Raw genomic sequence first — 24,857 nt, forward strand, 5'->3', positions numbered from 1 at the left:
TCAAGACTGTCCGCATCTGCATACGATTAGCATACGGATTACTGTGTCCATATCCGGCCTACGTGTGCATAATTATGCATTAGATGCCATCTAATCCGCCTGCTCGGAAATGCAAAGGGAAATCACATTACTGACCGGGAAATCAGCGGGTGTCGTTTAGGAAATAGTTAACTTAACGAGTTAAATGGAGAAATGCCTAGTGATTTTGCTTACGTCATATTATTCCATCTGTGATATATCATTTTCAACTCACCTGCAAAGAAAGAAATAAAATAGATTAATATAAAGGTTAAATAGGGAAGTTTTATAAATATTCCTACACAGTTCCTCTGAACAGAATGATACTTTATCTTGACGGATTAGATATTCTCCACTAAATGTTTTCTTAATCGACTAAATAGCTCCACCAGCCCAACACAACCTATAAATAAACCTGATTTCCCCTAGGAATTCGCCACCTCAACTCGCTTCCCCGAATCCTCACACATGTATCCATCCACACCCGAAACGAGGCCAAAAGCAAAGACCAAATCGAAACCACTGCACATTGAGGCAACTTCCAACTCTTGGAGAATTTAATTGCATTTTCTGGGCGAGATCGGTGGGCGGGGTGGCGATCAGGGGGCGTGGCAAAGAGCACATTTGTTCACACATTTCGACGAGGCGAAGGCGCCACTCGTTGGTGTGACATTTTTGTGACATTTTGAATGGAGCATTTGTTATTCCCACCCAATACACAGAAAATTTCATCTAAAGAGGTCAGCTATGTGCTGTTACCGAGAAGAAGAAAAAAAAAGCAAAAGTTCTCCACATAAATCGCTTCCTTATCGGGCATTTTTCTCGGTTTTCTGTGTTTCCCTGTTTTCTCCGTTTCGGTAACCCAAAATCCCCATTCGAGGACCCCGCCCTGGTGTCCTACTTATGCAACCGATGCTTTCCCAAAAATAATTCAGAAACAAGTGATTTCAACAAGGCCGCAGGCTAAGGGCCTGACCGACGATTTCGATGAACAACCGATCGGTGAATCGATGGATCGCTGAATCGATTGGCTTTCCCCTCCTTTCAGATACCTAGATATTTGCATTGGCCCGGAGTTAAAAACGAGCATTTGTTTTAACGATTATGCGCTCCTGCTCCTGCCCCTGCACTCGACCAACATTTCCACGTTTTATGACAGCGGCCTAGCAATTAGTGCTTGCCATTTATGGCTCACACGATCGCGAGGAGGAAAAGCAGAAAAAATCTGGGAAAGTCTGGGCAAACCTCAAAGAAACCGTTACGCAATCTACGAGATAAAGCTCAGAATTTATGCCTTGGCCGCTAATCACGGGCTTCGCGCGATGACGCCGCGCTCTTCAGTCACTAACTACTAACTACATGGAATGGATCATGTGCTAAGTGCTCGTCATTATCCCGGCTAAGCCATCTGGATTCTGTGACAAGTGCAGGTAATTGAGTATCGCCTCCAGGGAGGAGCTCAGAGTACTCCGCGCTGATGGCTTCGGAAAGTCCAAGAACGAGTGAAAGATGTGGCGATAACTTGCAGCAGGTTTATGTTCTTGCGCGTCGAGAATTGCGAATGTGAAAGTAAACTCGGGTTGGTGCTGGAGTGCAGTGAATGCTTGTGAGTTTAAGAGGAATGCAAATGTGGCAAAATAGTGCTGTTAATTATTTACTGCTCTTTCATTAGCCCGACACTAGGATTTATTGAAATGCTTAGTTTTACTTAATGCGTATATCATTTGGGCATACCAATAATTCCAATAATAACAAATAACTACCTCTGAGATTCCACCCGTTCTTGAAGAGTATCCAAGAGTACCAGAGAATGGGCCAAGCCCATGCGACACGTTTAGGTGCAGAAGTCGGCTGATGGATTGATGTGGCTTCACGTGTGTCAGCGGCAAAGGCGGCACCACCGAAACCACGAAACCACAAGATACGAACTGAAACACACAAACAGCGTCAAATGCAGATACAAATACTCAGATACGAGTGCAAAGAGAACTGCCAGTTGGGGCAAATGTTCTGTGGGTGAGTCACCGCCCAGTTCGAAACTAGTCATTCCCTGGATTGCTCCTGCCCCTCAGCCACTCAGTCACCACTCACCACCCCCCTCCCTAAACGTCACCCTCTCTGAATGAGCACGAAATTGCTAAAACCGCATTGAAAACAGCAAGGAATACACAGGAAACGAGAAATGTACGCAATAACAACTCGTTCTTGAGCGATCAAATGTATTATTCACTTTATATTTGTGAACAAAAATGAATAAGAATCTTTACTTTTTGTCAACAAACCTATAAGTAAGCATTTAATCTATTTTTTGTAGAGCAATCATAATCGAGTGTGTGTTTCTCTCAGTGCACATGAGCAAGAAGAAAACGAAGGAAAGAGCTGAAGAATGCAAGGAAATGGGGAGGAGTTAGGGGGCTTTCCGCAAGGGGGGAAGGGAGGGAGGTGCGGAGCGTCCCTGAAAAATATCGATTTCGCTTGGCTTACGGACGTTGGGCTGCCGCTTCCTCTTCTCAGTCTCTCAATTGCTCAGTTTCTCCGCTTCGCAGTGTTGGTTTTTGTTTTGCTTGTCGCCTGCTAAGAAGGCATTCACCTCATTTCCCTCGGTGGTCAGAAAAATGCAGCAAACTCAAAAAACAAAAAACAACAACAAAAGTGGTCAGAGGATCATTGCATAATGCCCGCTTTTGTACGAGGGTGCGTGCGGAGAAGCTTATCTTCCCTCGGTTTTTCAGTCGAAAGAGTTTTAGTCCCAATGAATGGAATGCAACTTTTTAACAGTTTCGATTTATTACCCTTTAAAATGGCTTCTAATAAATGGGGGTCTTAGAAACTGCATGCTTCAAATCTTTAGTCAAACATATTAAAAGAAAATATATATTTTTAAGAATTAAATACTACAGTATATAAAATTTTAAAGACACAAGACAATAACTCGAAGCAAGAGAGTATGCTAAACACCAGTTAACTTCCTTTTTTTGCGTTTAACTTTCTTTTCTTGCATGGAGCCATAAAAACATTACTTCGCTGCTAATTTATGATCGCATCTGATTGTACCAATTGATCTCTGGATTGAGATCCGCAGATCGCATTACATGCGAAGTAGTGGCTCATTTCTCATTATTTTTTGCTTACTGGCCAAAGTAATTTCTGAGCAAACGAAAACTGCCAAAAATCGGCAATAAACTGTGCGCCTTTCAGCTTCGTAAGTTCTTTTCTTGGTTCTTTTTTTAGGTTTTTGGTTTAGGTTTTGTAGGTTTGCTCGCTTATCTCCAGAGTGTTTCTTTAATGAGTTTTGTCGCTGTTCTCTTTTTTCCTCAGCGCAATTGGCCGACTGTAAATTAATGTCACCGAAATGGCAGCCAAACCAATTTGCCAGCGGGGAGGAAAACCGCACGGAGGGAAAACAAGCGACAAGACCGGGCCAAAACCGCTTGTTTGAGCCTCTGACGGATTTCATTTCCCTGCCCTGCCTGCCGACCGCCCCCCGCGTGTCAATTCGTCAATTGTCAACATTTGTCAGTCCTAATAAGTTTTGCGAATGTTTAGCAAAATCTCAATTTATGCTCATGTTTCTGTGGGGTCCACAAATGGGGAATGGCAATGGGAAATGGAGGTTAAGTGGAGGTTTACTGCTTCGGTTTCAGTTGGGTTGGGCTTTTGGACCCATGGGGAGATTTATGTCCGCCTCGGGTTACTTGCGAAAATTATGAGAAAACATTTTGATAAAGCCCAAAAGACTTGCAAAGTATGCAACTTGTTATTTAATAGTCATAAAACAAATTTTATTAGCTAACTGAATGTGGTTTTTCTCTTAGCCCGCGGGCAACAAGATTGTAAGTCGAGTAGAAATTTATTTTAAGGAGAGTAATTGAAACGAGTCTGAAGATCGCTAAAGTTGCCTGTTAGACACAAGTCGATGAACCACTTTATTCTACATTCTGTAATGGGCTTAGCGGCCCTTCTTAGCCCTCCCACACAACTTAACAACAATCTTCTCCTTCTCGTTTCTTTTCGCTCCTATTACGACCCATCAGCAATTTTCAATTTACTTTTCAGCTAAATCGAACCAGACAAGCACTGAAAGCTGGCCATTATCTCGGCTTAGCACTATCCGAGCTACATGGCCCAAAAGCACGGCTCTGGACCAAAACAAGATGGACTGCCTCATTTGCTGGATTTATGGACTGCGAATGGACCTAAGACTCATTGTCCTGCCCTGGGGCTCCTCCATGCGCCATGAAATATGAATGTTGGAACCGTGCAACCGCGGAACAGTCGAGCAGAGGGACAGGTGACCAGCCGGCCAAGGCAACTCGGAGGATAGACACCCCACCCCTTCCTAGAGCCACATTCGCACGTCTGTGCAATTTGCGGCATGCAGCAAACTTTCACATGGCCGCGCAGGCAAATTAACAGGCCCCAAAATAAAAGTATAAATAAATCCACTCCAAAATGTGCCCCACTAAGCGAAACACCCACCAAGCCGACGAAAATTAAGCCTCCTGCTAAATTCAAATGAAAGTGAAGTGAAGTAAAGTGAAGTGAAGAATTGATGGACACCGTGTTACCTTTCCCAGTAACCAGTGTGTGGGCGCGGCCATTCCAATCCACACACACACTCCTCCACACACTCAAATGCACACACATGACAAATGCCTCGGAAAACTGCAGCTCAAGGCTTCCCCACCCAAGACTAAAGAGCTCGCCAATTTAATTTATGAGCCTAGCGATCTCCTTGCGATGACTATCGCCCGACGAAGCGTAACGCCCTCCTGCAATCCCAAAATCCGCACCGGCGGCGGTTCCAAAGCGGGCCTAATGCGATTAGTTAGAGATGGGAGAGCATCTAGATGGAGCAGGTTACCACATGGAAATGTCATCAAACTCATAATTTTATAAATAAATACGACCACCAAACATTCCATTTCGGTAGCTTTGTTTCTTTAGCTGTGAAACTTTAGGCTTAAAAAAGACCCATTTGTTTCTTGTTCTCCTCGTGTCACGCGACCATCTGCAAGCCCAAAACTGTAGCACTTTTATCGAATGCTCAGCTCAGCAAGCGCGATTTCCGATGAGCCACCACGCTCCACCCAACTCCACACATGAGCGGGAGGAAGTCAAGCTGGGTGGGAGGAGCTGGGAGTAGTGTGAGCTGGGGAGGATCGGATCAGATCGGCGGAGGAGGAGGAGGAGGCGGTTGGCACCCGTTTGGGGAGCAGGCTAAAGGACTGCTGGCTGGTTCATTTCGTTATCCGCCATCCGATTTGCTTAATTGCATAAATTTTTATTTGCCATGGCCGATCAGGCATTGCGATATGCAAATCGGGATCTCCGCTGGTCCACAGGAAAATCGCGAGCAGCGAGCGAGATGATGGACGGGGCGGGGTGGGGCGGGGCGGAGAGGAGAGGAGAGGAAAAGCCGCGCATTAAATCACAAAAACTGAAAATGGTAGCAAGGAAAACCAAGCGACCGTCGACTAGCGACGACTTTCGCTTGAGCCGCAATCAAGCCGAAAATAAACGAAAATTCTTCAGTTGACAGCCAGCAAACAAAAAATGCAAAATCAAAGAGATCTTCGGGTGTGCTCAAAAGCCTGAGCTTGTGTGTGGGAATTTCGGAGATTTTCCGACCACATTTTCTTCCTCCTGCAAAGGTCAGTGTGGGACTTTTACTTTTCTCATTTGGCGGCGGCCTTTTCGAGCCGTTTTCCCTGTTCGTTTGTGGCCCATGGCGTTTGGCGTCGGTTTCGGTTCACAGGTTTCGGGTTATTAATTGTTCGCCGGGTAATTAAGAGTACCGGCAGAAAGTGCATTTGGTTGTAAACAGTCGGTCAGTCAATCACTCTAAGAGCTATTTCATTGATACCCATATATTCGAAGGCGTTGAAGTGACCATAAATACTAAGCGGACATGGACCATTGCGCAGATTAAAGTGGTTGAGTTGGTCCTGAGATGCATTTTGTGTCTGTATCATTCATTACAAGATTGTATTTTCTAAGCTGAATCTTGGAACCTAAAATTTTAATCTTTTATTAAGATCATAAATGTATTCCCGATTTAGCCTGACCATAAATCACCCTCCAACAATGAACTTTGCCCTTCGATCCCCGATTACGAGTCCCCCCATAAACGAGTGATTCCGATCCATCCGCACACAATTTGGTTTAATTTCAGGCCCATCAGTTGCATTCCAGCTGAGAACTTTGACAGCACTTCTAGCAGTTCCTCCCCCTCTTCCTAGATCTCTTTCCACCGCCGACATGGGGAAAATTCCGAGCTGTCAAAAAGGGAAATTGCTGTAAATCAAATCCCTGACTTCCAGAATGGCAACCGGCAAAGGAAGATCGACCCTCCACAATTCGCCAGTGTTTCCAGTGCATGTCGCACATGTTTCGAGCACTATTTATAACACCAAGCCCCATTCCCGTGGAGAATTCCCTCCATCAACTCCTCGCTTATCGCGCTGTGGTTCATTAAAGTCGGAGAATCGGAGAATCGAAGAAGTGGAGCGAGCGAAGAAGGCACAAGAGTGCACAATTAATTCTGGCGGAGAAGAAAGATCTACAAGTTACACTGCCACTTCCAAAGCTGATAATAAAAATTCCTCGAGCGCTTCATCATTTCGAGGCGCTTCTTCATACGGTCTATTCATAGAGTTGTTTTCTAGTCATGATGGAATGGCTTCGCTTCGTATTTATAGATACGCACCGCAGTTGCAGCGCGCCTTTGAAATGTATCTTCCTCTGGCGGATGCATCCCAGCATCTTAGCGGCAGTGCCTAATTCAAGAATCACCAAGATGCGAGATGCAAGCAAAATACCGAAAATAGCTAGACTCCAAATAGTCGATCTGGACTTGGCACCAATTCAGAATGCTTTGCGTACATCTCAGATACTTTAGCGGCTGTAGCATTCCTGCCAAGTTAATCACCTCAATTATAAGGTGGTCAGGAGTTTGGCTAACAAACTTTTAATTGCGTTGCAGTCAAATAGCATTTGTATCTTTCATGTCCCAAATGATTTGGCTGTAAACATCGTTCAATGCAATTGGGATTTTAAACACTTCCTCGGAAAAACCAAGCAATAACTAACCAACTAACCAAAACTATGAATATTTTGAACTACTGAAAAGTGGTAGTCATTGCAAATCACTCCTATATTTAGGAGGTTAACTTATTAAAAGATTTGAATACCTAGTTCTTAGTCTCGAATTCCACATTATAAACGTTTTATAGCTTAATGGATTAAAAATGGCAGAAAAGTCGGAGGCCGAGAGAATCCCAAACCGCTTAGTGAATAAGTCAAACAAGATCTGGAACACCTCCCCGAGACACACCTCTGATTCTCCATCGAGAAACGCTGAAAAATGCGAAACTATTTAAACAACAACATGCGAACCGGTTGCCAATGAATTTGCTGAATAAATTTGGTGTGTTTGTCTAGCGAATTCAAGGTTAATTTCAAATGCAAAATAATCAACGCTGATAGCAACAAATTAGCCTGCCGAACAATACAAAGACAATCAGGTTCGTCTGCTGCTGCAAAAGATGGAAATTAATTAGCGACCGGCTGGTGATTGACTTCGGCAGCTGACACAGTGGCCAAATGAGATTTTCGTTTACAGATAGTTTGACATAATTTGTGGGCGTGCCTTTCCTACCCCGCCCCCCGAAAAGACATGCAACAAACAGTTGCATGTTCGTGTGCGTCAAAAGAAGCTAAGGAGAAAAACACCAACTCGATGCGGAAATGCAGATAAAAAATCAAAGAGCGGGGAAAACTTAGAGAAAAACCTTTGGAAAATTAATGAGCTGCAAACAATGCGGACATCGTTAGCCGAAAAAGATATTTTCGGGAAAACTAAAAAGGAGAAGGCAGAAGACAGAAGACGACACAGCGGAGTCAATATTTGGACACCAAAAAATACAGAAAAAAGGAAAAGTTGTGCGCTGGAAAAGGGAAAGGGGAAATGCTCATCGCAAGTTGATCAACAAATTGAAAAGACCCCGCTGATTCAGATGATTCACGTCAATCAGATGCACATTCATTTATCGAACGCAATCAAAACAAAATCAAACAGGTGCGGAGTACAATATATACTGTACGATCAGTTGGAATTATAAAAAATTAGGTTTGCGATTGAATTGCTCTTAAGTATGCCTCCAAATTCTATTTACGTGGCCACGAAAAACCATTTCCCAATAGGAAAAACCAGACCAAGGCAACAGCTAAAGCAAAAAAGTACCAGGTAAACGGTTCGCTTTTCATTTTACACCTTCCACAAAACATAGCCATCCACTGCACCGCCCCCTGACCCTCCTTCTCCTTTAACCCTTCGTTTTCCGCTGGCTGTAAACAAATCAAAAGGAGGTCAATCCATATTGGCGGAATAAGTGGAACGAGCAGCAATACACAAGAAGAACCTCAGTTGTTTGGAGATGAAATGTTTACGGAACTTCGACAGGCGCTTGCGAAATGCAAAGCAAAGTGAGCTCACTTAGGGAAAATCAAATGAAGAGCTCCCCGAAAGATTTCCGCAATAAATTGTGCAATTTCTTGTGGAAAAGTCTATTTAGCGCGGGAACGTTGCGGAATGAATTCGACCATATACGAGTATATGAAACTGATAATTAAGGGGGTGGGGTTTGGGGTGGGGAAATCCAGATGAGATCATGCTGTAAAAGCTGCTCAGCGAAGCAAGTGAATCAATGATCAGGAATGCTGTAATTAAACTGGCGAGGAAGAATGAAGTGCGCTTGCATCGGGTGGAAATTTAAAGTCGGGGGGTGAGTATAACAGTATTACAGATAGTTATATAACAAACAACTTCAAATGCAGGGGATGAATTCCTAGAAGGGTGTGCAGTGGTAAGCATCAGAAATAAGGGCGAATGATGCAAGATAAATAGTAAAAGCGTGCCACCAAAGTTATATTAAAAGTGGGTGTGAATAAAATGTCAGTTACAAAATTATATTTGTTATTTGTTTTAGAAAGACATTTCTTGGACGAAGAGATACATATATACCTAGTATTAGGTGTTCTATTTATTCTGTACTGCTTTCTAATAACCTACAACTATTATGAAGTTATGAACCCCAAATGATCATAAATTCATGTACTTTTGAAGTTTCCTACCCAAATTAGTTCCAAAATGAGCAAACAAAGCAATATAAGTGTAGAGATGATCGGGCAAAAGTTTGTATGCCGACTTTTTTCACTTTTAGAGAACAAGAGTTGAAAGAATTTTCCTGACCTTAATTTGGCTTACAAAAAATGTGAGGAAAACAGTTATAGGAAAGTGGCATTACACCCAATTGTGTTGAGCGAAATCGAGCATTAGGAGATTAGATATTGACAATCATTCTTTGGGATTGATTGTTCGCTTCCTTTATGAATTCAATAATTTTCAACTTCCCGCTGGATGATTTTTATTTATTTCCCCATTATTTTCTCGCCATTTAAAAGCCGGTAAGAGTGTGGGAGAGATTTGGGCCTAAAAACTCATCAAGAGTTCGGTTATCTTTACGTCTTCGGTTAGGCAATTTGGCTCCAAAGTGACCTAAACCGTCCCTCTGCTAATGAGCCATTAACACGCTTATCTCGGAGGAGGAAGAAACATGGCTCAAAGGCCGACAAGACCTGGCCAAAATTGGCCACGCACATGAGATGGGATTTTGGCATATTGGGACTTCAGGACTTTGGCCCAAAGAGACTCGGCACGTGAGCGTTGAAGCCAAAACACTTTGGGGTTAAGCTGGGGAAAATGAAAATGAAAGAGCAGGCGGCGCGCGAGTGGAAAATAATATGAATTTCCTCAATTAGATTTCCCAGTCGCTGACCCCAAACCAGGCACGATGTACTGGAAAGTCGATGGAAAGCCGGGGGAAAGACGGAAAGACGAATGCAAATCGCATTAGGACGCGCGTTTAATCTGCTCCAAGGCATCGCCTTAACCCCGCCCCGAGGAAAATGGGGAAACTCACGAGAGGGGCGGGTGGTGGGAAATCTAGGAAGAGGGCACCATTAAACGGTTTTCCATTTCCCGCTGGGTCAGCGGGTCATCGAGTGGGCGAGCGGGAAAACGCGAGATGAATGCAATATGGAAATCAATAAATAAAACAACATTTTCATTCAAGTGCTCGACGAGGAAATGGTTGTGGGAAAAGGCCAGAGAAAACCCTGTTCAAGTGTCGCCTCTGCAAATGGAAATCTCTCTTCGATGCGATGTAAATAAATAACAAGAGTGCGACGACATTTGTTTAAAGAAATGGAAGGGAATTCGAAGTGCGAAGTAGGGAAATACTTAACAAAACAAGCATACAGAAATTGGGTTCTTTAATTTGGATTGTTGGGTTTTTACACATTTAACGAGTTAATAAAATTTACAAATATTTAATTTAATTTTTTTTTTTTATATTATAGTATTGTATTTATATTAAAAGAAGCAAATAGACAAGGTAATTCCATTCTCCTGATTAATCACATGCCTTTCTTGTCCACCTATCAATCCAACTTTTCTTTGCACTTTATCGATGTCAAAAAAAATATTGATAAATAAAAATCAACCCACGCATATTGATAAAAACAACAACAATTCAAATGCACAGCTACACACACAAAACTAAAAGTGAAGAGAGTGGAATGGCGAAAGAGAAGAAGAGCGTGAGAGAGCAAATATTATCGCAGTTATTACGAAATCGCAATCGAAACATAACGGTAGATATAGATAGGAAAAGCACCAATACAAAAAAGCGAATATGGGCGCTAGGGGAGAAGGGGAAGAAGTGGGTGGGTGAAAAAGAAACAAACGATCGCTGTCTCTTTCCCGCTCTCACACTAGCTGACTGCACAAATTGCAGTTAAAAGAAAGAAGCAGAACGGCCTGAGAAGAAAGACAAAGAATAAGAGTAACTGGCTAAGAAGAAGAAAAGAACAAGAAGTCGAGAACAAAATAGAAGAGAGCACACACACATACATACGTACATAGAAAACAGAGAAGGCAAAAAAAAAATTCATTTTCTTTTTTGTACACTTTTAACAATATTTAATTGCATATGTTCTTTAATATCAACAATTAAACTTACTTGCTTTTTTTTGGCAGCCACGCATGCGTCGAATGGGATTTTATGCTCCTTCAGATTCCAATTGGAATTTGTACCCCGGCTGCAAAAACAGTTTTTTTTCTTTTGCGTTATTTCCACACTGCACACATACACATATGCAGCGGCACATACACACAAGTGCACGCACTGCAGTCGATTTTGGTTTTTCACATAAAAACTTTATTTCGTGTATGCCACTTATGCATTGTTTGTCACCAATTTTCTTACTTTGTGCATTGATTTTTATTTTACTTTTCGTAGGCTTTCTTAATATCTTCCTAATATTCACATGCACTTTTTAGCGACGCCAACACACACATTTGCACACGCACACACATGGCGAGGATGAGAGAGGAGAAAGAGAGCAAAACACCGTTTCCGTTGCTTCCTTTTCGCTTATTCCTCTTTAGCCGCTTCTTTTCCTTTTGGATTCTGGCTCTTTTTGGCACTTTTTAGCCCCCCAGTTGTTGGCAATTCACTTTGCGTACGAGCATTAACAAATAAAACGATTAAGACGCGGAATACGATGAAAACGCGAACATATAAACAAAAATCAAAGGTGGCTCTTGTTGCAGCCTTACGTAGGTGTGTTTCTACACGTTTATCGCGCAATTAAATTAGAACGCTGCACATTAACTTGTTTACCGACTAACTAATTTTGTGTTAGTTTGCTCAATGCGCGCCGCAAACCTCGGAGCCGCAAATTATAAACACGACTGTCTTCGATTTGTCGGGCTTATCGATGATTCGATAGTGCGAGCTGAAGTGTGACCTTTTCTGGGATGATACAAAATCGTGGATCTTGTAATCGCAATTTCGTTCAGTACGATACTATCGAACTTTTCACACCCTTAACTAAATAGTTTTAATAAAAACCTGGTACTGCGTTAAAAAAAAATGTTACCAAATAAAACCTATCCACACTGTGTTGCCTAACTTTTTTTTTCAAGACAGGATAGTAGAGAAGTTCGACCTCAGCCTGAACAGGGCCTAATTCATAGACACTCGATACGTAGATGTAATCGACACCTGGTCCTGTCTTTCGGTATATACCAATAAATACTTTGTTTTGGTTTTCATTGAGAACTTTGCAAAAATCGACTTGAATTTCTTTCTTTGTCTAAAGTTCCTTTGATTCAGTCGAGCTTTGACAAGAGTGGACTAGAATGTCGCACCGCCACCAGGACATTCCCATCCGCCCGCGCTACGGGTATGTGGCCGAGGAGAGTGGCCCAGTGGACGGGGCAACTAGGAGCTCCGGATCCGGAGCCACGCCCGCCTCCTCGTACACGGAAATTCCGTTTCTGGCTCAGTATCCGGGAGCGGTGCCAGAGCACGTGCTGCAGGATCTCACGCCCACGGCCACTGGCCAACCTGCAATCCCCGGAAGCTCAAAGCCAAGACCCAACGGCGAGAGATACCTAAACCTGGATTCTGGCGAGGATCCCGACGAGGAAGACGATCCCCTCGAGGAGGAGGACAACAGCAACTCGAATAGCAACTCCAAGGGCAGTTCCGGGGACATCGAGAGGCCCAGAGTTAAAGCAGAGAGCAGTAGGTTCTAGGTTTTCTAGTTTCTAACTAAACTAAGCATCTTTCCATTTGCAGCTGTGCCCTACGAGCTGGAGGGTGAAACCAGCGACTCCGACGGAATGCGCCACTTTGTGGCCCACGATCTGGAAGCCAAGCTGCGCGAACGAGTGGCGGCCTCTGACTACTCCTCGGAGCACACCACGCCCCTCAACTCCATGTGTCCCATGGGAGGCACTTCCGGCAACGGTCTGCTCACGCGGAGGTTCCTTCAGTCGCGCAACATTCCCGAAGTGGACGGCAGCGTCTTGAGCGACATCGAGCTGGAAGCCCAGTACTTGGCCAGCTCGGTGGACAATCTGATGGAGAACCTGGGCAACCTGCTGCACTCCATCTCCTCCATAACGGCCGACAACGTGGAGGTGCACCGCAACGCCGTCAACAAGCTGACGGACACCTTGGATGCCAACATTAAGTGCCAGTACCAATTGCTCGCCAAGACGGAGGAAATCACCAAGTCGATGAAATCCACAGAGCAAGTGGGTCAGCGCATGTAAGTGGGCCCAAGTGGTCCAATTCAGATCCCCAATGTCCCAAATGTAATGGGTTTTCTGTTTTGCAGAAGGCAGATCAAGCGGCTGGTGGACATGTTGGACAGCACCATGTAAAAGAGGGCTATGCTATCCTGTGATGAATCAATCAAAAAGATCTTGTGTTTCTAGTCATTCCGTAAATACATTTAATCAGTGTTTAAACATTGCAGTGTCTTTCAACTCTTTCGCATGGAAAGCTACCTTTCGCTAAGTCAAATAGTACTTATTCTAGCAGTTTCTCTACAAGATGCGCCTCACAGCTTCTCCACCTTGGCCTTGATGATCCTCAGGGGATCCACGGGGCGATCGTTCTTGTCGGTCTCCACCATGCCTATCCGCTTGACCACCTCCATGCCCGTGTACACCCTTCCGAAGATCGTGTGCTTGCCATCCAGCCACTGCGTGGGCGCCAGGGTGATGAAGAACTGCGACCCATTGGTGTCCGGTCCGGAGTTGGCCATCGAGAGGATGCCGGCGCCCGTGTGCCGCAGATCGCCGTGCAGCTCGTCCCCGAACTCGGATCCGTAGATGGAGGCTCCGCCGCGGCCAGTGCCCGTGGGATCGCCGCCCTGGATCATGAAGTCCCTGATGATGCGGTGGAAGACCACGTTGTTGTAGTAGCCCCGCCGCGAGAGCTCGGCGAAGTTGCGGCACGTGTTGGGCGCGTGTTTCCAGTACAGCTCCACGGTGATTTCTCCCATGCTGCAGGATGCAAATTAAGTGGTAAACAAATTCTCAACATCAATTGTTTATCGGTGCTTTTCGAGCGGATACTGTAGAATGCAAATACCAGACTCACCTCGTTTCCAGAGTCACGAAGTGCGGCTGCCATGCCTTGTCGGGAATGCCCCCTGCATTGCCGGGTTCGCTCAGGGACAGCATAATTATATTTATTGTTAAATTAGCGAGTATTCAGAAAAATAGTTAAAAACCGGCGGAGTCAGAGTGACCAGCTTAAGTAAACTGGCTTCTTGCTGCCTGGCAACCCTACACTGCTGCGGTATGCTTCTGGTATACTGCAAAATACCCCTTGGTATTTATTAGGGTTTTTGTGAGCACACGCAAGGGTATTTTTCATTTAGTTCCATTTCAAAATTCGACGAAAAAAATCGTGGAAAATATTTAGCGGACGGAATTTTTCGTCGGGCTCGCGAGAAAAAAGAGACAGAAAATAAGAGTGTTGCGTGTGCGTGAGTGAGACAACGCGAAAAGTTTGAGAGGATCGGAATCATGGCGAGTGTTTTTTTATAATCAAATTTCCACAGCACTTTCCACGTATAATCGTAAATGAAGCTAAAAAAGTAAGAGAAATATGAAACGAAAAGCCTTTTCCCTTGGCTGCGAGTGCATGTACATGTGTGTGTGTGTGGGAGCGTGTTTTTTTTTGTTGCTGTGTTGTGTTTGCTGAGCTCAGGAAGAAGAAGAAGCAGTGCAAAGAGAGAAGAGAAACTCTCGAAAATGAATTGAAAACGATGAACTCAAAGTAGCGCACTAGTATGGTGCTTGTGTGTGTGTGAGTGTGTGCGTGGGAGAGAGAGGGAGAGAAAAACAAAGAGCGTAACAACATTCAATTGCATTTTTAACTTGTTTTCGCGATGGAATTGTTGTTTTTCTCGCGTTTTTCGACTGCCTTTTGTTAGCAACAATTTACTAACAGGGTGTTCCGTGCAGCGGACTTTTCTCTTTCTCTCCTGGGGCGGTTTCCACATGGGAAAACTCGGGTTTTCCATTGTTTTTCTCAAATGCGGGTGCTGGTATTGCCCTCTCTTTCGCTCGTTAATTAAGGTTTTTTTGTGTTTGAATTCCCTAGCAAACGCGACTAAATTCACAATCGCACACAATAAACCCGCAATCGGCGTGGCTTTCCTTTAATCAACAGTAGGGGTCGAAGCCATAGAATATATATGCTTATTGGCCCCTTTTCTATTTTCATTGATATAGGAACTCACATATTTATTGAGAAAAAATCATGTTCTGTCTAATGGGTAAAACAAGATAAAAAAGGCGTTCAACTTAAAATAATATGGCAAATCTCATTCATTTTCCATGAAATGTGTTGGTCTAGAATGCTCTGCAACAGAATGAGTCTCAGTAGGTTGAATAATTTGTCCACTTTTGGGACTTTTATCCCCTTCCCTCGGGCAATTTTATTGTTTGGGATTTATTGCCAACTCTTTTGGCATTTATCAAAACAAAAGAGGCACGATAACTGACAGGCGGAAATGGAAATAACTGCCTTATCCCTCCTCTCCTTTATCCTCTTTTTCTCTCTCTCTCTCTCTTCTGTCACTCGTTTGTCGTCCTGTGACGCTGCGTCATCATAATCAGCGTTTGTCGATTCATCAAAGAAACCGCCGCCGGTTGCTCTCTCCTCTTTCCTCTCTCCACTTATGTTCTCTTTGCCTCCATTCAAGGATACCGAACGAGAGAGACCGAGAGAGTCCGCCCTCTCCCTCTCCCTCGTCATTTCCCCGAGGGTTTTCTATGTAAATCATTTAAAGGGAAATTGTTGCACAACTTTAACGAGCCTTTGGCCGGGGGAGGGGTGCGGCTTACAGCTTGTGGGTTTTCCCGGCGTAAACCTCTCTCCCTCCCTCCTCCATCCATCAGTCGCCCACTTTGGCAGCTGTCAATTAAAGCTTACAGGGAGAAAAAATGAAAACCCGAAGCTTCCATATGTTGGCTGTCCCGCCCACAGGTCTCCTCCCCGCCCACGAACAGCTGTTGGAAAATGAGATTAGGTGGTGGAGGGGGGGTAAGTGGAGAACTAGCTAGCTTTATTGGCCCGTAATTGATGCCCAGGCTGCCAACCATATTGCTGATTGAATTGTGGCGTTGTCGCTGCAGGAAAGTGCAAGGGGTGTGGACGGCTGACCTCGCCACGGAAAGTAGCACCCTACTCGTTCAAGCTGCAACTAATCGAGTCTTTTGCGGGAGCCCCCGGGGGCACAGACTTGTCCAACTCGCATCCTGCTGTGCTAAGTACATCCCGAAAGTCCATTCCAGATTTAACGACAAGCTACTACAATATGGCAAACTACCGAAATGATGAGCAAAAACTGGAATACTATATTTAAGCTTTACCTTCTCTTAAAGAAAATGGCATGCATGGAATTCTTTGAAGCACTGGCTTATTTTCATAAGAGTACTGCGAATTTCATCAGAAAGGTTGTTGAGTTTCGCTTTCCAAGTCCATGTTCTTCTAAGAAAGTTTCGCCATTCCCTATTTCGCTGTCTAAAATGAGGCGTAGTATAATCAAGTTTTCAGTTCTGCATGCTGGAAGCCATATGCTTTCTTTTGATCCTTTTGCAGGAAAAGCAGAGGGCACAGCTTGTACCTTTCTCCCATGAAACTGAAGCAGTTCCTCGGCTCGAAAGTGTGTTCCAACCACGCAGCCATTTCCATCTTGTTCTATATGTGTGTAATTAAGTCTGCCCACGACGCAAGTTTTCCTCTGCGCCTCTTTGCACCCGGCGGCTGCCCCCCACGCAACCACTTTGGCCCATTCACACATCCCCAACCCCCTCGCGACCCACCTCAACAAAAACTAAAAAAAAACTATTTCGCAAGGTGCCCCTTTCGCCGGTTCTCGGCCTCCCTTTGCGCTTTCTCCGCCCCTTTCTTCGGGTTTCTGCTGCCGACGCAAATCCTTACGTGTCAAATGGAGCCCTCACACTTTTCGACGGCGCCCGAAGAGGGACAACCACGTAAGCAATCAAGCCATGAGTCAGCTATCCGACAAGGGAATACTCTTTAGTGGGATTATTCATCAGTTAACACTTATATGGAACTTGGAACTTAGAACTCGCTTTCACCCATTTCTGCTTGTTTAAACGACTTAATTACTTGACCAGATTATAAACTTTACTATATGGAGTGGTAATGGGTTCATGTAATCGTTGTGCCATAGATTAGAGCGACCCAGGACATTGCAGGGTAGCAAACGAAGGAAAAACCAAAACAACAACCACAGCGAAAGCAAGCAAAAATAATTTCGCGATTCGTCCCCCGGGCAGAGCCCTAAAAGTGGCAGATTGAGCGGGGGGGGAAGAAGGAGTAGGAGCAAAGAGAAAGGAGAAAGGCGAAGGGGGCGGCAGGAGGCGGAAGAGAGGAGACCGGGCTTGCGCAGGCGCCTGGAAGAATCCGGAGCGGAGAAAGAGCGGCGGCGAGAGGCCGCTCTCTTGGTTTTTCGGCTCTGTGGCAACAAAGTTTCGGTGCCTCAATTCTTCGATTCAGAGTCTCCACAAACGGCTTCGCGAGCGGACGTTGCAGCCACAGAAGATACGGATACATTTTCAGATACAGCCGTCGAGGAAGTGGCAGCTACAGAAATCCAAGTTATATATCTGCATATACATATGAGTGAGGCGAAGCTGCTGCGAAAAGGTGCAAAACAAATTAAGATGCATAAATAAACACCGGACTCGCTGGCAGGTGTTTTCTGAACTCTGCTTGTGTGTGTGTGCGAGTGTGTGTGTGAGTGCGGTGCTATGCGGTGAAATATTACGAAAGAAAACCTTTTATGTTTTGCAATTTTCCCGCAAACAAATCAACGGGCATAAATATTAATTTTGGTTACACCCAAAATGAGATGATGGACAATAACAGCGGCAAGAGGAAGCACTGCCAGAAACTTGTTTTAGCCCGGTTTCGGATTTCTCCGTCTCTCTCTTCCACTTACCCTTCATCATCTCTTCTCCTCCCGCCGACGTCGTTAACTAAGGGCCGTCGTACTAGACGTTAGTTAGTTAGAGAGTGCGTGTAAATTGTGGAAAGGATATTGGGTTTCCCAAAGTCCCATCTCAAATGTATTCACTGCTCATCTTCACTGATGAAAGTTGTTAATTTATCGAGTTACTAATCGACCTAGTAGGTAGGGTATTGTGGGTTGAGTTGGGTTGAGTGCCATAAAAACCTTGTTTTAGTAGTTACCTACGAAGTGTGGTTTCAACTACGCTGACCTATTGGTATTTTGAAAAGCTATTTTTTGCTTTGGGGTTTCCTATTCCATGCAGTAGATGTCCGCAGAGGAAGTATCTGCAGGGTATCCTACGCATCCTACGGATATCCATTTGCCCGGCAGCTGCAGAACGAAAATCCATTCAGCAGCATCATCTCTCCCTTTTCCACTCGCTGGCAATCCATTAATAACTTTGGAACCGGCTTGTGTTTGCTATAATTTGTTGTTGTTTTTGGTGGATTTGCTTTTCGGGTTTGTTTTTTTGGATACGAAAGTTGCCAATTAGGTTTAATTTCAGGGGCCTCGTTGAATTTTCAGCAAAGTGCGTAGAAAAGGGTTTCGTGGTGTGTGTATGTGCGTGTGTATCCGTGTGGGCCAAAAGTGCGCGAGTGTGCGTGTTGTTTGTGTGCGGGGCCAAGTGCGTAATCTCCGAAATGTTTTTATTGTTGTTTGTTTTTTGCGTTCTTTTGTGGTTCCCATTTTTCGACACCGACACCCGAAATGTGAATGTGTTTGCTTGTTTTTATAGTTTGCTCTCTTCCACGCCGCTTTTTGCGTAGTTTAAAAGCGGTATCAAGTAAAAATCAAAACAAATACAGTGGACCCTAGATAAGGAAGTTCTGCGTGCAGCATTCAAGAAGTTACCAACCCTTCAAGGGCACAAACAGACCACGTAACTAGTTTCTTCAACGTAACTATTGTAACTATAGCCAGTCCGCCCTGTAAATATTTGTAAATAATTTGAAATAATAGTTGGTGTGTGTGTGTGTGTGTGTGTCTGTTTTTGGACAACTTATTTGAATGGAAAGTTTCAAAAGCGAATTAAAATAAAAATGGGCGAATGCGAGGCAGGTGTGCGAGCGTGATGATATGATATTTTTGGAACGTGATTTTTGCCGAATTTTATTCGATCGTACTAATTGTGTTGCTATTGTGTTCTCACTCTACTTTCAGATTCTCTTTTAATTTGGCATAAATCGTATTTGTATTTTGAAAAAAGTATATTCTTGTAAATACATCCTCTTCGTAAATTATTTTACTCAAAAAGTCTTAAAATATTGAATTCACTTGGAAATTTCAAACGGGGTCACTCGAAATTCGCCAGTGATTCGCCACGTTTTGTACAAACGTAGTTTGTAAGCGCAGTCGGAAAATAGGAAAAATAGGAGAACGGAACCCAAAATCCAAAACCCAAAACGCGAAAACCCGAAACCCAAAACCCCAATGCAAGCCAACTGAGTGCGAGGGAGACAGCCGACCACGTCGAGCGGGATAGCATGCGCCAATGAAAACGTCCCACCATCCAAAAGCGTCCGATTTCGTTGACTACGCCGTTGCCGGGGGCGGGGGATCCGGATTCTGTCCGGGATTAGGAGCGGGTCTATCACTCAGGGCGACGTCCTTCTACGGCGATCAAACGGTAACGGCAGCTGCGGACGGGACGCGTCACCAGGAACAACAACAACAGCAGCAGCAGCAACACACTCTACGGCAACCTGCAACATCCACATCAACCGCATCAGCAGCTGCAGCAGCAACCAGCAAGCGAAAACGTCAAACAGGTGAGTTTTCCTAGCCATAGTTACTAGAGATTTTCACTAGGCTTTCGAAATCCCCCTAAAAGTATTTGAATGCTATATCGATAACATTTGAGTTCGATATGTTAGGACACCGATATATGTAAGTGATAAATAAGTTATCCGGTTAAATAAGTTATCCGATCAATTTGTGCTGAGCTTGGCATCACCTTCAGCAGTCTGGCGAATGAATCATGGGTTATTTGCCAGCTGTTTTCATTTCGTCCGGTTGATTGCCCCTTTCCGCGGTGATAGCACTCATCGATTATTGTGACAATCGCTTGATTTGCTCGAGTTATCGTTATCACACACGCGCCCGTTGTTTAGTAATACTAGGCGCAATATTTATTATTATTGGTTGCCGTGCCATATTTCTACTTCTTCTCGCCACTCTTATCGCCCGTTTTCCCCCAGACGCCATGGCAACTTTTTTCTTCTTTTTTCCCTCTTTTTTGTCGGTGTGAAGAGGGGAGGGGAAGCAAGGAGGCGATAATTCGCATGGTGGTTTGTCGCCGTTTTGTATTTTTGGGTTTGCGGACGTTCCCAGACTTTGTTCTGTACTTTTGGCTGGTATCGCTGAGTTTTCCACGCTATCCGCGATAGCGATTACGCTTGCATGCTCGAGCATGTCTGCCTGGGCGCTTGAGGAAATTTTCCTGCCATAATCCCTTTACAATTTGAGATGATGATTTTTTCGCTGCTCGACTGGCTGCCTGGCTTCATTCACATTATCTGCGCTGTGAATGGTATGAGTTATTGTTTGATATCTCCTTTTCCCCGAGCTCATTGAAAATTCCAGCGGACGCAATTACCACCCCAATTGTCTCCCAATCTAAGTTTTCGCTTTTGAGCGAAAAGAGCTCCGCCTCTTTGCTCGACTGTTTTTTCAGTATTTCCTTCGCTTTATTTATTTTTCGCTTATTGCGACTTATAAAAATATTCCAGTTGTTGTTTGCGCTCCCCATTCGCCAGTTCGCCAGTTTGCCAGTTTTTCAGTTTGCTTGTTGTCGTCATCAGAGTGGCTGGAATTCGTTGTATTATTTTGTTTTTCGGTAATTTTTCCCCCACATTTTGCTGCTGTTCTCTTCTGCGAAATGTTTATCTTGTTTTGTTTGGCTGGCCACTAATCGAGATAATGCTTTTATTTTTCTCATTTTTGATACGGGAATACGATGCTTTTATTTCTGGTCTTGCTCTGAAGTATAGCCAGAAAATGTTCGCATTTTGCGATATCAACATGTTGATTTTGTGAGTGGCGCTTGATTTTCGGGCTGTCAGGGGTTAGATATTTGGTTATTTCCACAATCTTATCGACTGAAAACGTTTGTTATTGATTTCTGCCAAAAATAGTATGTACATTACAGGTTTGAGTGCTTTGGGATAATTGTTTCGTCTAATTTTATTACCTTGTAGCAATAAAAGTTTGTATAAGCCAAACAAGTAGGTGAGCTCAGCTTTCTTCTCGTGTCTTTTCATTCTGCCCTAATTCACTTCTCGCTCAGCATTCTCGACTTCCTCTGCGGTTTTCCACTTATTTCTTTTTTTTCCCGCTGCCTGTCGATCAGCGGCATCAAAAAGTTTCCGCTTACTCTGTTGCCTTTTCATTACTGATAGCCAGCGGTACGTATACTTTCGCCCATAAATCTCCGCCGGCTGCTAATAATTTCAGCCGAGTTTGAGCCCTAACCCCGCCGAAGATTTCGCCACGGATCACGTTGGCTTTGAGTGGGTGAAAGGAGCTTAGCCAGCTGTGCGCCCAGCCCAGTCATCCTCGGCTCCAGGTCTCCTATGACCCCCTTTACCCCCTTTCTCCGCCGGCCTGTGTAGGCGTTCTGTTTCTTCGCAATTTCACCCGGCTCACACAGATACACACCAACACATGCCCATAACCGGTGCGCCTTGTCTGCTCTCCTTTGCTCTCCTGCGCTTCACTTTCTGAGGGTATCTCTGTTTTCTGCTCGAGGACGTTACAGCTTTAAAATCGTTAGGATATTTCAGGAGTTACTTTGGCGAGCAGTGTTGCAGTCCTAGATATAGTATTTGTATCTGATGATAATCAGTTTAAATTAGTAAGGCTTCGAATGGTACACTCTATTCTGTACTGCATGGAACTTGGAACTTCTTATTCCAACGAAAACCCTTTCCACAAGAGTATTCGAGACAGTTAAATCTTGGTCTACTGCTCTCATCTGCTGCTCCCCTTCTTCTTTTGGCCATCTTTAATAACGAGAATCTTTCACTTCGCCTCGTTGTTTCTGCCGCAGCCTGACACCGTTATTCTATACTCTAGAGATGGCATCGTGAGTGTGATGACTCAATGTGGGGTAATCACAATTGAACAATATTCGTATATGGAGGAAAACCAGATGCGCCCGGTTCTCGGAGTTACCTGGATTGGGCTGGGAGCAATCTGGGAACAGGTTCCACCGTCTGGGTTCCCGAAAACAAAACACAAACAGGTTCCACATGTCGAACGTGTCCAACATTAATTCCCAAAGGGAAATTGGTACACGCGTGCATCTCTCATTAAAACTCAGACGGCTCCCTATTCTCCGCCCGCCTTTCTTCTGGGTCCCTTTCTCCCCTTCCCCGCTTCTCTAGCTACTTGCTACTTGCCACTTGGTTATGTGATACATTAATGGCGTCTGTGTGTGCGTGCCTCTCGGTGTTCCCTTTTGCGACACAGAAAACAGAAAATAAAGCCAAAAGCAGCGAAGGTTTCTTCAAAGGCGTTCTTCTACCAAGCCCACGCACTACTACAGTGAAGCCCCAGAGAGCGACAGAGAGGGGAATACGGCGTAGAGCGAGACGGCCAACGGGAGGGCAAACTCACATGTCAATCAGTGTCGTTCTGACACGTTCTACGTTGTTTTTGCTGAGGAGAGAAGTTCAATTTAGTTTCAAATTAATATTTCATGTTTTCCCAGCTTCACAGCTCTCATGATTCTTTAAAATTCATCAGAGCTTCAAAATAAACCAGTACCTGTATGTCGATAGGGACAACTACATACTTGAGGCATTCATTGTGATTTAAATTAGGCAAATGTTGACTAATTTCCAATGATATTATTGTTGATTTGGCTTTTATTTTTGGCCCGACCGAAAATATATTTTGGCTGCTTGGTTGACATGTGAGGAAAAGACGAGAAGCGGAGCCAAAGAGACATGCGGACGAGAAATGTAAATGAAATTTCCATGCAAGACATCACGTAGGCTCAAAGTGCAGAGACAACGAAAACAGAAAACAGCAAAACGGGTAAACAAAATTCAGATTGAAATTTGGTTTCGGAATGGTTAAATGAGCCAACGACACCGATTCGCTGCAGATTCATGAATATACGAGTAGTCATGGCTCTGGGGTGAATATCTGGCGGACTGAAGGATCCTACGATCGATACAGCGAGATCATCCGCACTCAATCAATGGCAGAAATAAAATTGTGTTTCCACAACTCAAAACGCGGGAAGGTCAAACTGGGGTTGGGCGGGCACTTAAAGGGTCCGCCACTCAGGGAAACTCGTGAAAATGACAGCTGTCCGTGATGACTGCGGACTGTAGACTGTTGACTGTGTGTATCTGCCAGATGCACGGATACTTAGACACTCAGCTCAAGTCGGCAATGGCAAACATTTCAATTAACCAAAACGCAAGGCAGCAGTAAAAACGAGAGGCCACATACATACTACATACAGTGGATACAGTGGATAAAAGAGGACAGGCACCAAATTATCTTTATGATGTGTATTTAGTTTGCTTAGCTTTTCCCTCAATTATTTTTGACATGCCACCAAATTTGACTTTTGCTTCTGGTGTTGTCATACGTGGTCCGTATATTTGCTGATATATGGTGGATGGGGTCAGCTAGTCGAGGCCACATGGATGGCATTTTCCCAGAAGTACCCAGAAGTACGAAAACCTAGTTTAAATCCATATCAGATTTCCAATAGCCCTCCTGCAATTCCATTACAATTCATTACCCAAGCTGTAATTTTATTACAATTCCCCACCCGATCTTATTGTTAGGCACTTAATTAACTGATAATTCAATGATGATTTTCCCTTTTAATTGCCATATTTTAATTGCATATTCATTCTCTTCCGTTGCAGGTAAGCCAAAAATCGATTCGATGATCCCCACGAAGTGATTGAAGTGAGTTTCCATTTGATGTATTCGAATATGATGACTCCCGGTGAGATCTGAACTTTGTGTACTGTTGCTGAGGCTCTTTCGTTCACGGTTAGATGGCTTTCAGCCGTCTCTTTCTCCTCGTGGATGTACATACATTGATTTCAAGTCAGTTTCGGTCGTTTTTCGTTGGTTTCTGAGCTGGGGTCTCGGTGCCCCGAAAGATCTTCACCGCACCGAGCAGCAGCACCTCTGAGAAATCGGACCAGTTTCAGCCTGAGAACTTGTTTCGCGTGTCTGTAGACGTTCATTGCGCATACAGTTGGCAGTTTTAATTGAGTTTGCAGTCCCCGAAAAACAAGTGAGAATTATGAGGATGTGGGGAAGTCGACTAAAGGATACCTTGTACGTACAGTAAGAATCTTTCTTTTGGGATATGGGATAGATTGCGAAATGTAGATAGCTTTACACCATGGGTGCCATAACTCAAAGGTCCAATAAAGGGCAACTCTAATTTGCCATTAAGCGCCACGTCCTTCGATTCTCATCTCTCTGCTACTCGTTTGGAGTTTCCGCTCTTTAGTTTGCAGCTTTGGGGAACGGCGACAAATGGAGGTCAACATAAAATGTTAAAAAAACTTAAACAAGAAAAAACAATAAACGCGTTAAGAAGCGGTATAAAGAAAATTCGCCAACACAAGTTGGTTTAAAAGCTTAACTGTTTCAGCTTCCCTCAGTACAGCTGCGGGCATTGTGATGTAGAATGGGTTGGGTAATATGCTTTAAAATGAGTAATCTGCTTAAAATGAGTAATATTTTGGAATCCGTGCTACGACTATTGATGCATTCATTTCAACATCTATATATTGTTTGCCTAACCTATTTAAGTAAAAACATGGTTGCTGCTGCTATTGTGCTGACCCCCGGTGTGTATCCCCCTTTAAACTGTC

General features: G+C 44.2%; 4 protein-coding genes across 6 annotated transcripts in view; 2 read left to right on the forward strand and 2 right to left on the reverse strand.

Annotated features, from left to right (window-relative positions):
• The window catches only part of LOC122617545 (pneumococcal serine-rich repeat protein), a 110,038-nt gene extending 98,184 nt beyond the window's left edge, over positions 1-11,854 (reverse strand). For all 3 annotated transcript variants that reach the window (XM_043793446.1, XM_043793447.1, XM_043793445.1), the window contains exon 1: positions 11,103-11,854. The gene's annotated coding sequence lies outside the window, so the exon portion shown is untranslated. The remainder of the gene's footprint in view (positions 1-11,102) is intronic.
• Positions 11,855-12,179: 325 nt separating this feature from the next.
• On the forward strand, positions 12,180-13,405 carry LOC122617547 (BLOC-1-related complex subunit 6). The gene is made up of 3 exons (XM_043793450.1): positions 12,180-12,674; positions 12,729-13,203; positions 13,273-13,405. Exons 1-3 carry the CDS (start codon positions 12,287-12,289, stop codon positions 13,316-13,318), a joined length of 909 nt encoding a protein of 302 aa, XP_043649385.1. The 5' UTR covers positions 12,180-12,286; the 3' UTR covers positions 13,319-13,405.
• Positions 13,369-14,208, reverse strand: LOC122617549 (peptidyl-prolyl cis-trans isomerase-like 1). The gene is made up of 2 exons (XM_043793454.1): positions 14,043-14,208; positions 13,369-13,945 (listed from the first exon to the last, which is right to left on the reverse strand). The coding sequence occupies exons 1-2, from the start codon at positions 14,123-14,125 to the stop codon at positions 13,498-13,500; spliced, it is 531 nt and encodes a 176-aa protein (XP_043649389.1). The 5' UTR covers positions 14,126-14,208; the 3' UTR covers positions 13,369-13,497.
• A 134-nt stretch (positions 14,209-14,342) lies between these two features.
• The window catches only part of LOC122618321 (homeodomain-interacting protein kinase 2), a 36,288-nt gene continuing 25,773 nt past the window's right edge, over positions 14,343-24,857 (forward strand). Inside the window, exons 1-2 of the mRNA XM_043794678.1 lie at positions 14,343-14,544; positions 19,159-19,766. Of these exons, the coding sequence (XP_043650613.1) occupies positions 19,490-19,766 (277 nt within the window). The 5' untranslated portion in view covers positions 14,343-14,544; positions 19,159-19,489. The remainder of the gene's footprint in view (positions 14,545-19,158; positions 19,767-24,857) is intronic.

Source organism: Drosophila teissieri, chromosome 3L (assembly GCF_016746235.2).
Source record: "Drosophila teissieri strain GT53w chromosome 3L, Prin_Dtei_1.1, whole genome shotgun sequence".
NCBI classification, from domain to species: domain Eukaryota; kingdom Metazoa; phylum Arthropoda; class Insecta; order Diptera; family Drosophilidae; genus Drosophila; species Drosophila teissieri.

Excerpts from the sequence above, each read along its gene's own strand:
- LOC122617547 (XM_043793450.1), top strand. The coding sequence starts at position 12,287 with ATGTCGCACCGCCACCAGGACATTCCCATCCGCCCGCGCTACGGGTAT. Across the intron at positions 12,675-12,728 it reads CAGAGTTAAAGCAGAGAGCA|CTGTGCCCTACGAGCTGGAG; the intron begins GTAGGTTCTAGG and ends TTCCATTTGCAG. Across the intron at positions 13,204-13,272 it reads GAGCAAGTGGGTCAGCGCAT|AAGGCAGATCAAGCGGCTGG; the intron begins GTAAGTGGGCCC and ends TCTGTTTTGCAG.
- LOC122617549 (XM_043793454.1), bottom strand. The coding sequence starts at position 14,125 with ATGCTGTCCCTGAGCGAACCCGGCAATGCAGGGGGCATTCCCGACAAG. Across the intron at positions 13,946-14,042 it reads TTCGTGACTCTGGAAACGAG|CATGGGAGAAATCACCGTGG; the intron begins GTGAGTCTGGTA and ends TGCATCCTGCAG.